The 11856-nt window shown below is 38.5% G+C and overlaps 2 protein-coding genes across 2 annotated transcripts; one reads left to right on the top strand and one right to left on the bottom strand.

The window, feature by feature from the left end:
* Positions 1-249: 249 nt before the first annotated feature.
* Positions 250-6474, bottom strand: VCF1 (VCP nuclear cofactor family member 1). The gene is made up of 3 exons (XM_070937709.1): positions 6336-6474; positions 3459-3555; positions 250-906 (listed from the first exon to the last, which is right to left on the bottom strand). The coding sequence occupies exons 1-3, from the start codon at positions 6380-6382 to the stop codon at positions 661-663; spliced, it is 390 nt and encodes a 129-aa protein (XP_070793810.1). The 5' UTR covers positions 6383-6474; the 3' UTR covers positions 250-660.
* A 254-nt stretch (positions 6475-6728) lies between these two features.
* MTNAP1 (mitochondrial nucleoid associated protein 1) lies at positions 6729-11407 on the top strand. The gene is made up of 4 exons (XM_070934731.1): positions 6729-6885; positions 7911-9368; positions 10662-10778; positions 11332-11407. Exons 2-4 carry the CDS (start codon positions 7919-7921, stop codon positions 11373-11375), a joined length of 1611 nt encoding a protein of 536 aa, XP_070790832.1. The 5' UTR covers positions 6729-6885; positions 7911-7918; the 3' UTR covers positions 11376-11407.
* The last annotated feature ends 449 nt before the right edge of the window (positions 11408-11856 follow it).

Genomic DNA, 11856 nt, shown 5'->3' with positions numbered 1-11856 from the left:
TCAGAGCGTTTAAAAATACAAGATATGCAGCTTAGGCAGCTAAAGTTATTAACTGATTGTTTTCTTTAAACAGCCAGTGTAATTAAGTCCATGACCAATAGAAAAGATCCTGTGTCTGAGTGTATGTAATAAGGAAGCAATTGTTTGCACTCCAGTAATAGAATCTCCCATTCTATCTTGGAATATTTTTTTTAAGTGGCCTTAACACATAAAGAACTTAACTTTTTAAAAGAGTAAGTTACCATAAAAACATATTCACTATTTATTGAAATAAAAAAAAAAAGACTTATAAAACTAAACACAAATGTTGGAAAGGATTTTACATAAAGCATCGGTTACTAATAAACAGATTGAGAAGTCGGACTGGACTCATTATGCACTCCTATAATACAGAGGTGGACTCTTAGACTCATCCCAACACGTCAGCTCTCCACCCTCAACCAGTCTCCAGAAGAATCCTATAAAAATTACTCCAAAGCTCCCTTTGCATTGCAATAGTGCAGCAAACCACAAGTAAACAACTACCTGTTAACCTGTTATTCCAAATACAGATTGAAAAGGCAACAGGCATTTTGTGCAATTTTAACAATTTCTTTTTTAAAGTTGAAATATCACACAGTGCTGTCCCCCTTCACAGAAGGCAGAGAGCTGCTAGGCTCATCATGTTGGGGGACGGCCCCTGTTCTGTAAGCTGTGGAAGTGCGCCTCCTTCAGGATCTGGTTGATATGGAAGTAAGGGCCTTGGCATAGTGCAGACTGCTCGTGGAAAGACTGAGGAGGCGTCACGGGACTTGATCCTGGCATTATCTGGGGTAAGCTGGTGTCTGTCCCAGTAGCTCTGTCAGGACTGCTTATGTTGCTGCTGCTGCTATAGCTGCTGGTACTGCCACTCTCACTGCTGGAAGACTGTGGAATAAAAAACACAGGGAGGCTGTTCATAACAACTTGTTAAAAACAACAGCAGACATTTTTCTGGAGATCTCCTGGTACCAAAAACTTGATCATTCTGTTTGTATGGGGAAACATTGCAATAAGCAAGTTAAAACATGCAGGTCCAGCAATATAAACTCATTTTCTGTACTTTCAATTCCACTAAGAAAAAAACTGCCTTGCCACAAATCCCAAATGTCATATTTATATTTTCAAATATTCAAATATTTGATCTGAGGCTGAAATTTAACAATCTTAAGCACCATACTATATTAAGTATAAAACTGAATTGCTTTGAGTCTGTCTGTTTGTCCATCTATCACTGTTATCTGCCACTGTAAACATCATAAAGCAAAGTACAGTTGATTCCTCAACAGATTAATCGTCCTTGCTACCCTTTTTGTTAAGCCACAATGGGTGATTTTAAAACTGAATACAAATAGTTAATGTTTAATTACACCTTCACACAAATAGAAAATGTTAAGAGCTGCACTAATATAATATTCCTTGATGGTGTAAATTATGTTTAACAGTAGAAGCATTCATTCGTGCACATACATAATGCCAGCTGCCAGGAAGGCAACAGGCACCTCCCTTATAGGCAGAGAGAATTCCAGCTGCCTGCCTCATTCTATCGTTCTTATAATTTTCCATAGCTCTCCTACTTACTAAGCAATGGCCAAATGGTGACCTCAGAGAAAACCAAAGTGAAAGATACTGGCTGGATTAACACATTACAGTGAACCATAATGTGACTCTCTTTGCTTTACTTGAACAAATTCAGTTAATGAAAAGTTAAATATCATGTTGCTGCTGTTCAAGTTACTAGACCTGAATATGAATATACAATGAGGTTCTAATGAACATCACTTTGAAAGCTCCCTTGCGTTATAGAACAAAAAAAGCATACATATTCAAAATTCACACTTGAAATAAAAGCTTATGAATCAACACCAAATGCAGAAGGACTATTTATTTTAATGTAAACACAACTAATAAACTAAATTATATGCTTCATCCTAAGACTGCAATTCACTTAGTTGGGGGGAATATTACTAATCGTGCATGAGCTTCGAAATTAATCTTTAGAGATCCTTGTTGGAAGAGAGTAGTGCGAACACAGAGAGTAAGACTGGCTTTCTTTTCACGACAGCCATGCCAAATTATGATAAAAATGACTGGTACTATTCTTAACATTTTCAAGAATGCTGCACAAGGCATGGTAAACTAAGGCACTCATATTAAAAGGTGTTATGTAAAAGTTCTGGTTCACAAAAGTCCTGAGAAATGGCACAGGTTAATTATCACCAGAAAGCGACTGAAACAAAATTTAAGAGGAATAAATTATAAATAGCCCAAATTAGCAAACATAATGTAAGAACGAAAACTGATTCATATTTGTGAGACTAAGAAAAAGGGGAAGGATTTAATGGATTTGAATGAAGGTTTAATCTTTTGGGGTGGAATTGATGAACACAAAGATCACAATGATGGAAGCAAAGATGCAGGCCTGATTATGAATGATTGGACTAAAATATATTTCAGAAAACAAAGTGCTGCATACAAAAGTAGCCACTGGTGACACTTGTATGTTATATTTCTCTGAATGTTGGCAATGTCACAAGAACTGATAAATTTGAAGAAAATTTGCCACATAATGAATGGGATCTTCTAGGTAATGTGAATAAAATGAGAAAGTACTAGAACAAAATAATTGGGCCATTTGGGGATATGAATAAATAAGAATAGATATTGGTGTGTATCCACTTAAAAAAGATATGTTGAAAAGTATGAGTGCTTTGTTTAGGATGAACATAAGGAAAGTAGTGAAAGATAAAAGATAATAGGAGTTCTGAATGTGGGAGATTCTTTCCCATAGAACCAACAGTGAACCTTGGGAAACAATGGAAATTTTAAAATATTCTAAAGCAGCAAATGTAATAGCAGAACAAATACATGAAGAGAAAATGCAAATCCAATATTGAGAAGTATTAGAGACAGATTAATCTCCCAACTAAATGACAAAAGAAAGGACATAAGGAAAGATTTGGTAGCAGCTTGTAACAGATGGAGGAGAAATATGTTACAGGGCCCAAGAATAATATAGTTATGCTAATGAGATACACAAAAAAGCACTCATGAGGGAACAAAGTGAATTTTAGATATGCTATGTGATGCAACGAGGAATACAGAACTGAAAATTAAGGTATTTAATATCCAGGTATTTGTTATATGTTTGACAAAAACAATGCAATTGTGCACTTGAAGAAATATTTACGAAGGAAGGGATAATGAAGGAAATTTAAAACAAACAGATATTGGTAGAAAGGCAGTGGATAGTACACAATGAATTGCAAGGAATATTTGTCAAAAGAAACAAAAACGATTTTGTAGAAGAGCTTATCCTGAAAGGGAACATCATGACAGAATACATGTAATAATACTTCAGATACAAAAATTATTCACACACTCTGTTAATAGGATAATATATTAACTGCCAAAGCAAAACTATATTGAAACAATCTTACCTCTGTATCCCAAGAATCCTGAAAGACAGCATTTCGGCTATCACGTTTAGTTTGTGGAACTGGCCCATCCTCTTCTATGCCATTTCGTCTCCTCTTCCTGCAGCAAAAATTGGAGAGCAGAATTAACTCAGTATACTTTTAGAAGATACAAGTACAGGTAACACACCATTTCAAATTATTCATTTTTTCCATCTGCCCATTGCTACAAAGATATTTATTTATTTATTATTAGTTCAATTTATATGCCGCCTTTCTCCGGAGACTCGGATATCAGCCATTAAACCCAGAAGAAAGCCATATCAAAGATCCCCAACCTTACCAGATTGGCAGCTTGGGCCAACGTGAGGTGTGTGTATAAGTGGCAGGCACACGCGGATGAACAACTCCATTTGTGCGAACGGCATGCATGCACCCCCTTCACTCACGAATGGAGCTGCGTGTGCGAGAGGAGGGTGCTTGTATCACACACAAAGCTCAAATTGCCTGAGTGGCAGGCACTTGCGCTTGTGCATAAAACTATACTTATGTGAGCGGAGGTCGCTTGGCTTGTGCATGAAGCTCCACTTGCACAAGTGCTCTCCGCTCACACGAGTAGTGCTTGTCAAGGAGCACTTGCCCATTTCTCCTGCTGCTTGGTTTCGAATAGACTGGTAGTGGGCCATGGCCTGGGGCCCCCTGCTTTAAAGCATCTTTCATTATCCTATGCTAGTTTAAAAATCATGTACAGATTAATTATCTTTTAATGTTAAAGTTTAAATTTCTTCTACATGTTTAGTAATCTCAATGCAGTAGTCAAAGAATCATCTCAGTAGCAACCATTTTTAAATGAAACGTATCCTGAATGTCTGCCAATGAAAAATAGTCACAGGTGATTCTCAACTTACAACCATTCGCTTAGTGACTATTCAAAGTTACTACAGTGCTGAAAAAAGTGATTTATGATGGTTTTTCCCACTTACAACAATTGCAGCATCCTCGTGGTCACAGGAACAAATTTTGGATGCTTGGCAACTGGCTCATATTTATGATGATTTTAGTATCCCGGGATCATGTGATGATCTTTTGCAATCTTCAAACAAGCAAAGTCAATGGGGAAGCCAGATTCACTTAACAGCCATATTATTAAAAAACTGCAGTGATTCACTTCCAAATTGTGGCAAGAAATGTCATAAAATGGAGCAAAACTTACTTAACTGTTTTGGTTAGCAACAAAAATTTTGGGCTCAATTGTAGTCATAAATTGATAATTATCTCTATATTTCTCAACCTAATGGTCTTCTATTAGATAATCAGGATTTATTTTATTTGTCATAAATGTCAGCAGTTCAAGACAGGTATAATAAGTGTTATTTTAAGTCCAAAGCAAACACATTTTTTGAGAAAAACATTTCTTTTTAAATGAGCATAACTTCCATATGGATATTCTTTAAGATGTCCTTTGTTAAAGACAATGCTCAAAAGCACTGATATATTTCATACAATATTTCAGCAAAGTTCACAAAATGACGAGGATTATTTATAAATAAATATTCTTTAGATGCTCTAAAAAGACTGAAGCAACTTGAAAAGTTACACTAGACCTTTGAAAGGTTTGGTAGAGATATAAAAAAATATGTCAATCTGTATTAGAATATTTTTTTTGAGATATTGTCATTTTGAAAATTATTTTGTTTTCCAATTATTAACATTAACTCTTAACTTATTGAATAAACCCAATTACTATTTTTTTTCCTAGGGTTTCTCCAAAAATGCAACTATGACGATATGTTCTATCAAGCTGTACAAAATCTTATTATCAGACAATGAACCAATAAAGCAGTATATTGTGATTTGAAACAGAAATGCATTTACAAGTATTTCATAGTTGGGCTTAATGTGCTACCAACATATACATGTTCTCATAAATAACACCAGAGGAGCAGAGCTGCTAAATACTGAACATTTAGGATTCCATTGCAAGCCTATGAGCCGTATCTCCATTTTTAATCTCAACTCAGGCATAAATTAACTGGGTGGCTTTTAGAAAAAAATTACAAAGCCTTCTACATTCAAACGTTTACATCTGGTAACTTTGTAATAATTATTCAAGGCCCGTTTTACAAGGCCTTAAAGAATGGCCTAGAAAGCCTGTTAAGAGATAAGATTTGCTTCTGAGAAACTTCAGGGTCAAATTTCTATTCTGCCATCAAGTTGACAGAAGGATCTCTCGGCCTCAAGCAGAGTTTCTTGATGTAATCTACCTGCTAGTGTTCCTGCAAAAATAATGATTATAATGATGATGATGATGATGATGATGATGATGATGATGATGATAATAATAGTATATATCAGCCTAAACTACTTCAAGGAAAAATAAAATAGAAACATAAAAAAAAAAAAGCAGCAGTCCAAAGGACGACCAAAATGCACAGGATTATTTGGATTATTATTATTTTTTTTACAAAGGAAAGATCGAAAAAGAAGAAAAATGCGAGGTGCCTATTTAACCCGCCGGGCCAAATCCGAGTCGAAACGAGACGGCCCGTGTTAACCTTCAGCCTTTCCCATCGCGTTTGTTGTACCCCACTTCCCAGGCTCCCCAGCCAGCTAATAAGGGAAGCGGGGGACCTGCAGGTGGACCATTGGGGAAAACTGTCGCTCCGACAGCGGAGGAAGGCAGGCAACCCAGATTCCCGGCCTCAAATCGCAGCTGACGCGAAGGCTGGAGGCAATATCCACGGCAATGACCACACAATCGCCTCTGCTCGCCGGGCCTCCCCCCTCGGGCCCTGCTCCCAGCTTGGTCGCCTTCGCCCTCGGCTTTTCTGCCCGCGGCTGGCTTCAAGTTCCCCCCCCACCCGCCTCCCCGAGACCATCCCGTTTTCCGCACCCGCTCACCTCTGTCTCGCTCCTCGTTCGCTGGGCAGCGGCCCCCGGCAACTCATGGCCGGGCTGGGCCCCAGTCCGCTCGGACCCCCAAACAGCGAAGACGGAAGGCCGCCGCGATCCGGCTCCCAAACAACCTTCTCCCTTCCCTCCCCCCCACCTCTTTTTCTCAAGCCCAGCGGAGTCCGCTTCCGGTGTGCACGCCTCCCGCGCAAGCGCACGAAGCAGCGCGGGCCGGGACCGCCTCTGGCTTCTCGCCTTTGCTTTGCGCATCGGCGGTGCGGCCCGCGAAGCCGTGACTCTAGAGCGCATGTGCGTTACAAGGCGACGGGTGACGCGTGAGGCGCATGCGCTGTCGCCCAGCTTGCCTCGGTCTCCGCTTGTGAGTGAAGGTCAAAGGTTTCCATTCCGCTGGAGGCGCCGTTTGTCGTTTCCAACGCTGGATTCGCGAACTGCTGGTTTGTCAGCTGTAGCTGAGTTCGAGTTCAGCGCGGTTTCCTCCTTGAGTGAAACCTTTCTTCGCTTGCGGCTTCTTATTCCCAGGAGGGAACCCAATTTCTGGGTAAGCATATGGGGGATTGAAGGAGTTTACCTCAGGAAGGAAAGTGATGGATCGGGGCTTATTTCTTAGCCTTAGATTCCCTCAGGCTAAGCCTTTGGCTTCAAGGCAGAGCTCTGACTTGCCTTTTGGGGTGGCGATGAGCGAGAGGAGCGACAGTTTAACTGAGGCAAACTTTAAGCGTAGGAATGAATTCAATTTGAAAAGTTTGTCTAGTTGTGAAATAGTTCCGTTTGCCCGTCTGCATCTTTTTTTAGCGTCAATGTAGCATCGTGATGGGGATCTGTGACGCTGATAATCTTGCCAGAAGAGACTGGATCATAGGAGCTTTTATTGAGGAATTGCTGGTTTAAGCAATTTTTAAATTATGATTAGTAGTAGTAGTACGTAGTATTTCAGCCACGTGACTTTTCTTTAGGTTCTTCCAAATGATTGATCCATGGAGTTTTCTAGGTAAAATTTGTTAATATGAATTCTAGCAATAGTGTATACAGTCTCCTATTTGTGGTAGGTCAATAGTGCAGTAAACATACTATAGTATAGATGATGGTAGGAATTGTGTTCTTTAAAATCTGTTTTAATAGAAGATAGGAGAAATATTTTACACTTATTAAAATATGAATGCACGCTTTGTAGTATTTATGCTTATGCACTATTTTGCACAATAGTTACCTGAATGAAAAATGAAAAGACCAAATGTGTTGGAAAAAAGTTAGGCAATGATTATTTCTAGCATTGAACCATTCTATATCCTTGGTCAGAGGTGGGATTCACTTAGCTTCCCTACCGGTTTGCAAATGTGAGCGTGCGCGCGTGCACAGTAGTCGCACTTTACGTCCGGGTGGGTGGGCGGAGCCTCCAGCAGTCGCCACTACCAGTTTGCGCAATCTGGAGAGAACCGCCTGAATCGCATCACTGTCCTTGGTACAAGTTCCAACTAGTATTAAGCTCTTCTTAAATTTTCATCCAGGCAAGTTTTTCTTAAATCTGCCTGTTCTTCCAATGTCTGGTTCCATTTTCTTTTTCAGGCAGAAAAATGACTGGCAACACACCACAAATACAAATCTGTCCCTACTGCAAAAAGCAGTTTAAACGTCTCAAGTCTCACCTGCCTCATTGTAAAATGGCAGGTAGTGAAGATTCAAGAGAAGCTTTGCCTCTTCTTGGAAAAGCCTGTGATTCTGTTACATCTGAGCAGCTAAGTACTGAGAAAAAGACACAGCAGATCAGAAGCTTAGTAACTTCCCCCGAAAAAGAAAGCAAAAAGACTAAAACTGACTTGGTAACAAAAAAAGGAAGAAGAAAAAATATTGGAGTAACTGGAACAGTTGTAAACAGCAGTCTGGCAGAAGATAAAGATACAGAAAAGAAAATGAAAAGTGCTAGTGAAAAGTCTCCCCAAACAAGGAAAAATAAAGAAAAAACTTCAGAAGAGCTTTCAGCATCAGTAGATAAAAGGCTGTTTCCAAAAATAAATCTTCCAGAGAACTTATCCATAGTTGAAAAAAACAGTAGAGCCTCTTTATCTAAAGAAGATATTATACCTGGTCTTAATTTAGAATCACTGACACAAAGTGGAAAAGACACTTCAGAATCAAATCAGAAACCCTGTGCAAAACAGAAACAGAATATAGAGTCACTGGGAGAGCAGCATGCATCCCTTTCAACAAATATTTTCATTGAGAGTCTTCAACCAATTCATCAAGGACTTGGTGGCAAAATAGAACAGATCACTGCCTCTCATCATCATGTGACAGCATTAGAAAACAGATGTGAATCCTCTGGTCATAATAGATTGTCAAATGAAAGTATCCTTGATAACAGTAAGGCAGGACAGTGGCCTCTGAAATCAGTGTCAGGAGTAGCAAACATTGCTTTGGCCAACAGGCAGCAAATTATTACTGGCCATGTGGACAAGAACATTTTAGAACTTGAAGGAAATGTCAAAAATGGAAGCACAGAAAATGACATGTCCACAATTAAAGCATGCACATCACAGAACCATGTTGTTGTAGACAGCTATGGAAGGGTTACCAGAGGTCCAGTCCACTTGCTTAAAAGTAAGTTAAATGCAAATTCTTTATTTCTCAAAGCAGAGGATTATCCTAAGACACACCTCTTTGATCCAGATCCTAAGCCAAATGTGTGTCCCACATTCACAGAAGTTCTTAGAGAAATGAGAGTTGATAAAACTACTACTACCGGTAGCTACTTAAGAGCTTTGGAGAAAAATACGTATTTGTGCTCAAGAGTCTTTCAGACAAAAGAAGGTAAAAATTCAGTGATAGGTTTAAAAAAAAACTCACTGCAAGAAATGGAAATGACTACTTTTCCAGAACAAAACATAAAACTATCTTCGTTAGGACTGGAGTGGTTCTCTGAACTGTATCCCAATTACCAGAGGCTAGGGTTATTTTTAGAAAGACAATCAGAGTTGGATACCAAAATATCAGAAGCTCACATTCTGCTTTGTGGCAATAAGAAAGGTAAAAGTTTTTAATCGCGCAGAATTCAAAAAAATATAGCTGCTCAATAGATTGGTTCAATAGTTATTAATTCATGAATGGTTTATGCTCTAAGAGACACAAATACAGGTAGTCTTTAACTTATGATCACAATTGAGCCCAAAATTTATGTTGCTAAGTGAGAAATTTGTTAAGTGAGTTTTGCCCCATTTTATGACTTTTCTTGCCATATTTGTTAAGTGAATCACTGCAGTTAGCAGCACAGTTGTTAAGTGAGTCTGGTTTCCCCATTGACTTTGCTTGTCAGAAGGTTGCAAAAGAAGATCACTTGAGCCCGGGACACTGCAACCGTCATAAATATGAGTCAATTGTCAAGCATCCGAATGTAAATCACATGACCATGGGAATGATGAAATGGTCATAAGTGTGAAAAATAGTCATAACTCACTTTTTTTCAGTGCCGTTATAACTTCAAACGCTAAGCAAACTGTTGTGAGTCAAGGACTACCTGTATATGCATAGCATAAATTACTGTTTGATAGAATCAGTATATTCTCTGAGGCATATTTAATTTCAATTTGTCAGTTAGCCTAAATCAGGGTTGTCAAACTCCTTGCCCATGGGCTGGATGCATCACATGCTGGCCACATCCACCCCTGGTTTAGTGAAGGGGGAAAAAGTCCTGATATGTCAAGTGATGCTGCCGTGACAATGTGTGTTTGACACCGTGGGCCTAATTTGAATTTGTTGTGCAAGGGCAGACTAGGACATTCTTTGAAATAGCATAATTTTTCAAAGGAACAGAGAATAACAAGAGTATATACTATAAGATATATATGTTGTTTTTACAAACTGAAGTTAGCATTATCTATGATTTGCAGAACTTCTTTAAATTGAGGTTTACTTAAGAGGCTGAGAATGTTGTTCTAAGTCCCTCCTTAAGAGATGGAATGGCTATTAAATAGATGCATGTGTAACGTAAGTGTATAATGTCTGTTTTCATTTTTTTTGTCCTTATATATAGCAGAATACTTGTGTGCACAGAAACATTGTCACTTACTTTGAAGATGCAAGCAAACTATTTGTAGAATCTGTATAAAAGTAATTGAAAATGTTTTGAGATCTTTTATGGTTAATATATAATGCTGTGTTTCAGAGTATATCCTTTATCACCTAGTGCTGGTTGAAATAGGTGAAAGCTTTGTTATAACAACCAGGGACTAGCAGGGGAATATGGCTGGAGTCTAGCTTTTGTTGTGAATGATAAAAGAAGGATTTCGCCTATGTCTCATAAAACTACTTGTTCTCCAATAGCCTGGAACGGATATTTGAACAGGAACATCAATGTGAAAAAGTATGGATTGCCTGGGATTTCTCTGTTGCTTCTGAGCTTGTGTACCCTTGGCTATGCCTGGAGATATGATCACATTAGTAAGTGTTTCTTCCCTTGTATTGATGATTTTGCCCGAGAAATGGATTATGTGGGTGTTGATGGGTTTGGATTGGGAATGGGTATGTCAGTGGTTGGATTTGATTTTTAAGCCATTTGATTACAGGCTGAATACCTTGCATTATTTTTTAAAAGTCACGGTTTGTTTAGTTATAGTTTGTTAAATATGAGTAGATTTATACATTTGCAAGAAACATAAGTCATAATTTAAAAATTGTAAGTATTGATTCCTAAGACAAATCCAAACAAATCACATAGCTTTGTGTGGTTTATAAAATAGTTTGAATTCTAATTTTTACTGCACAAATACATAACTATTCTTATATGACACTGTCTCAGTGCAGAATTATGCTACTGTGTTTGAAAGTAAGTTCTAGTGGAATTTACTCCCAACATTGGATAGTGCTTTAGGTATTCATATTTATTTGAATATTAGGGAAAATCAACAGGGAAGTTACATTGATGTAGATATATCTGTGCTTCAGTGCATATAATTATTATAATAACTCTTGTTTTTTGCCCCTGCTGCTGAAGAATTTAAGCAGAAGAAATGCCCAGATGAAGATGCAAAGGTATAAATATTACAAATTTGCATACTGTTCAGTCATGCACCTTATCTTGGATCTGGTCAGTAAAGTGGACATTATCTGGAGAAGTTACATGAAAATATTTTGACTAGCAACTTGGCATCTCTTGGTATGGATATTTTTTTTTTGTTGATAAAAAAAAAAACAATCTCTCTAATCCTGACTTTTCTTGGACATCAGGATCTGATGTCCGTTTTGCACCATCTGCAGTGTTATTTGAGATTCCTTTTGAGCTGTGGATTAATAATTAGTGGAGAAGGTGCTCTCTGGGATGTTCTCTGCCACCTGGGTCCTCTGCAAGTGCTGAGAGTGGAAGAGCACAGCAGGCCACATCCGGGAGATGGTCTCAGTGGACCATAGTGGGGGAAGACAAGAGATCCCACTAGGGTATGTTAGGGCTTGATTTTCTTCCCTGTCCTGTTAAATATTTATGTGAAACTGCTGGGAGAGATCCTCCATTGGTTTAGTAAGA

Source organism: Pituophis catenifer, unplaced genomic scaffold, assembly GCF_029215685.1.
Source record: "Pituophis catenifer annectens isolate HBS135680 unplaced genomic scaffold, rPitCat1.0.hap2 SCAF_2, whole genome shotgun sequence".
In the NCBI taxonomy this organism is placed as follows: domain Eukaryota; kingdom Metazoa; phylum Chordata; class Lepidosauria; order Squamata; family Colubridae; genus Pituophis; species Pituophis catenifer.
Note: the sequence above shows the minus strand (reverse complement) of the source record. Positions and strands in the feature narration are given on the sequence as shown.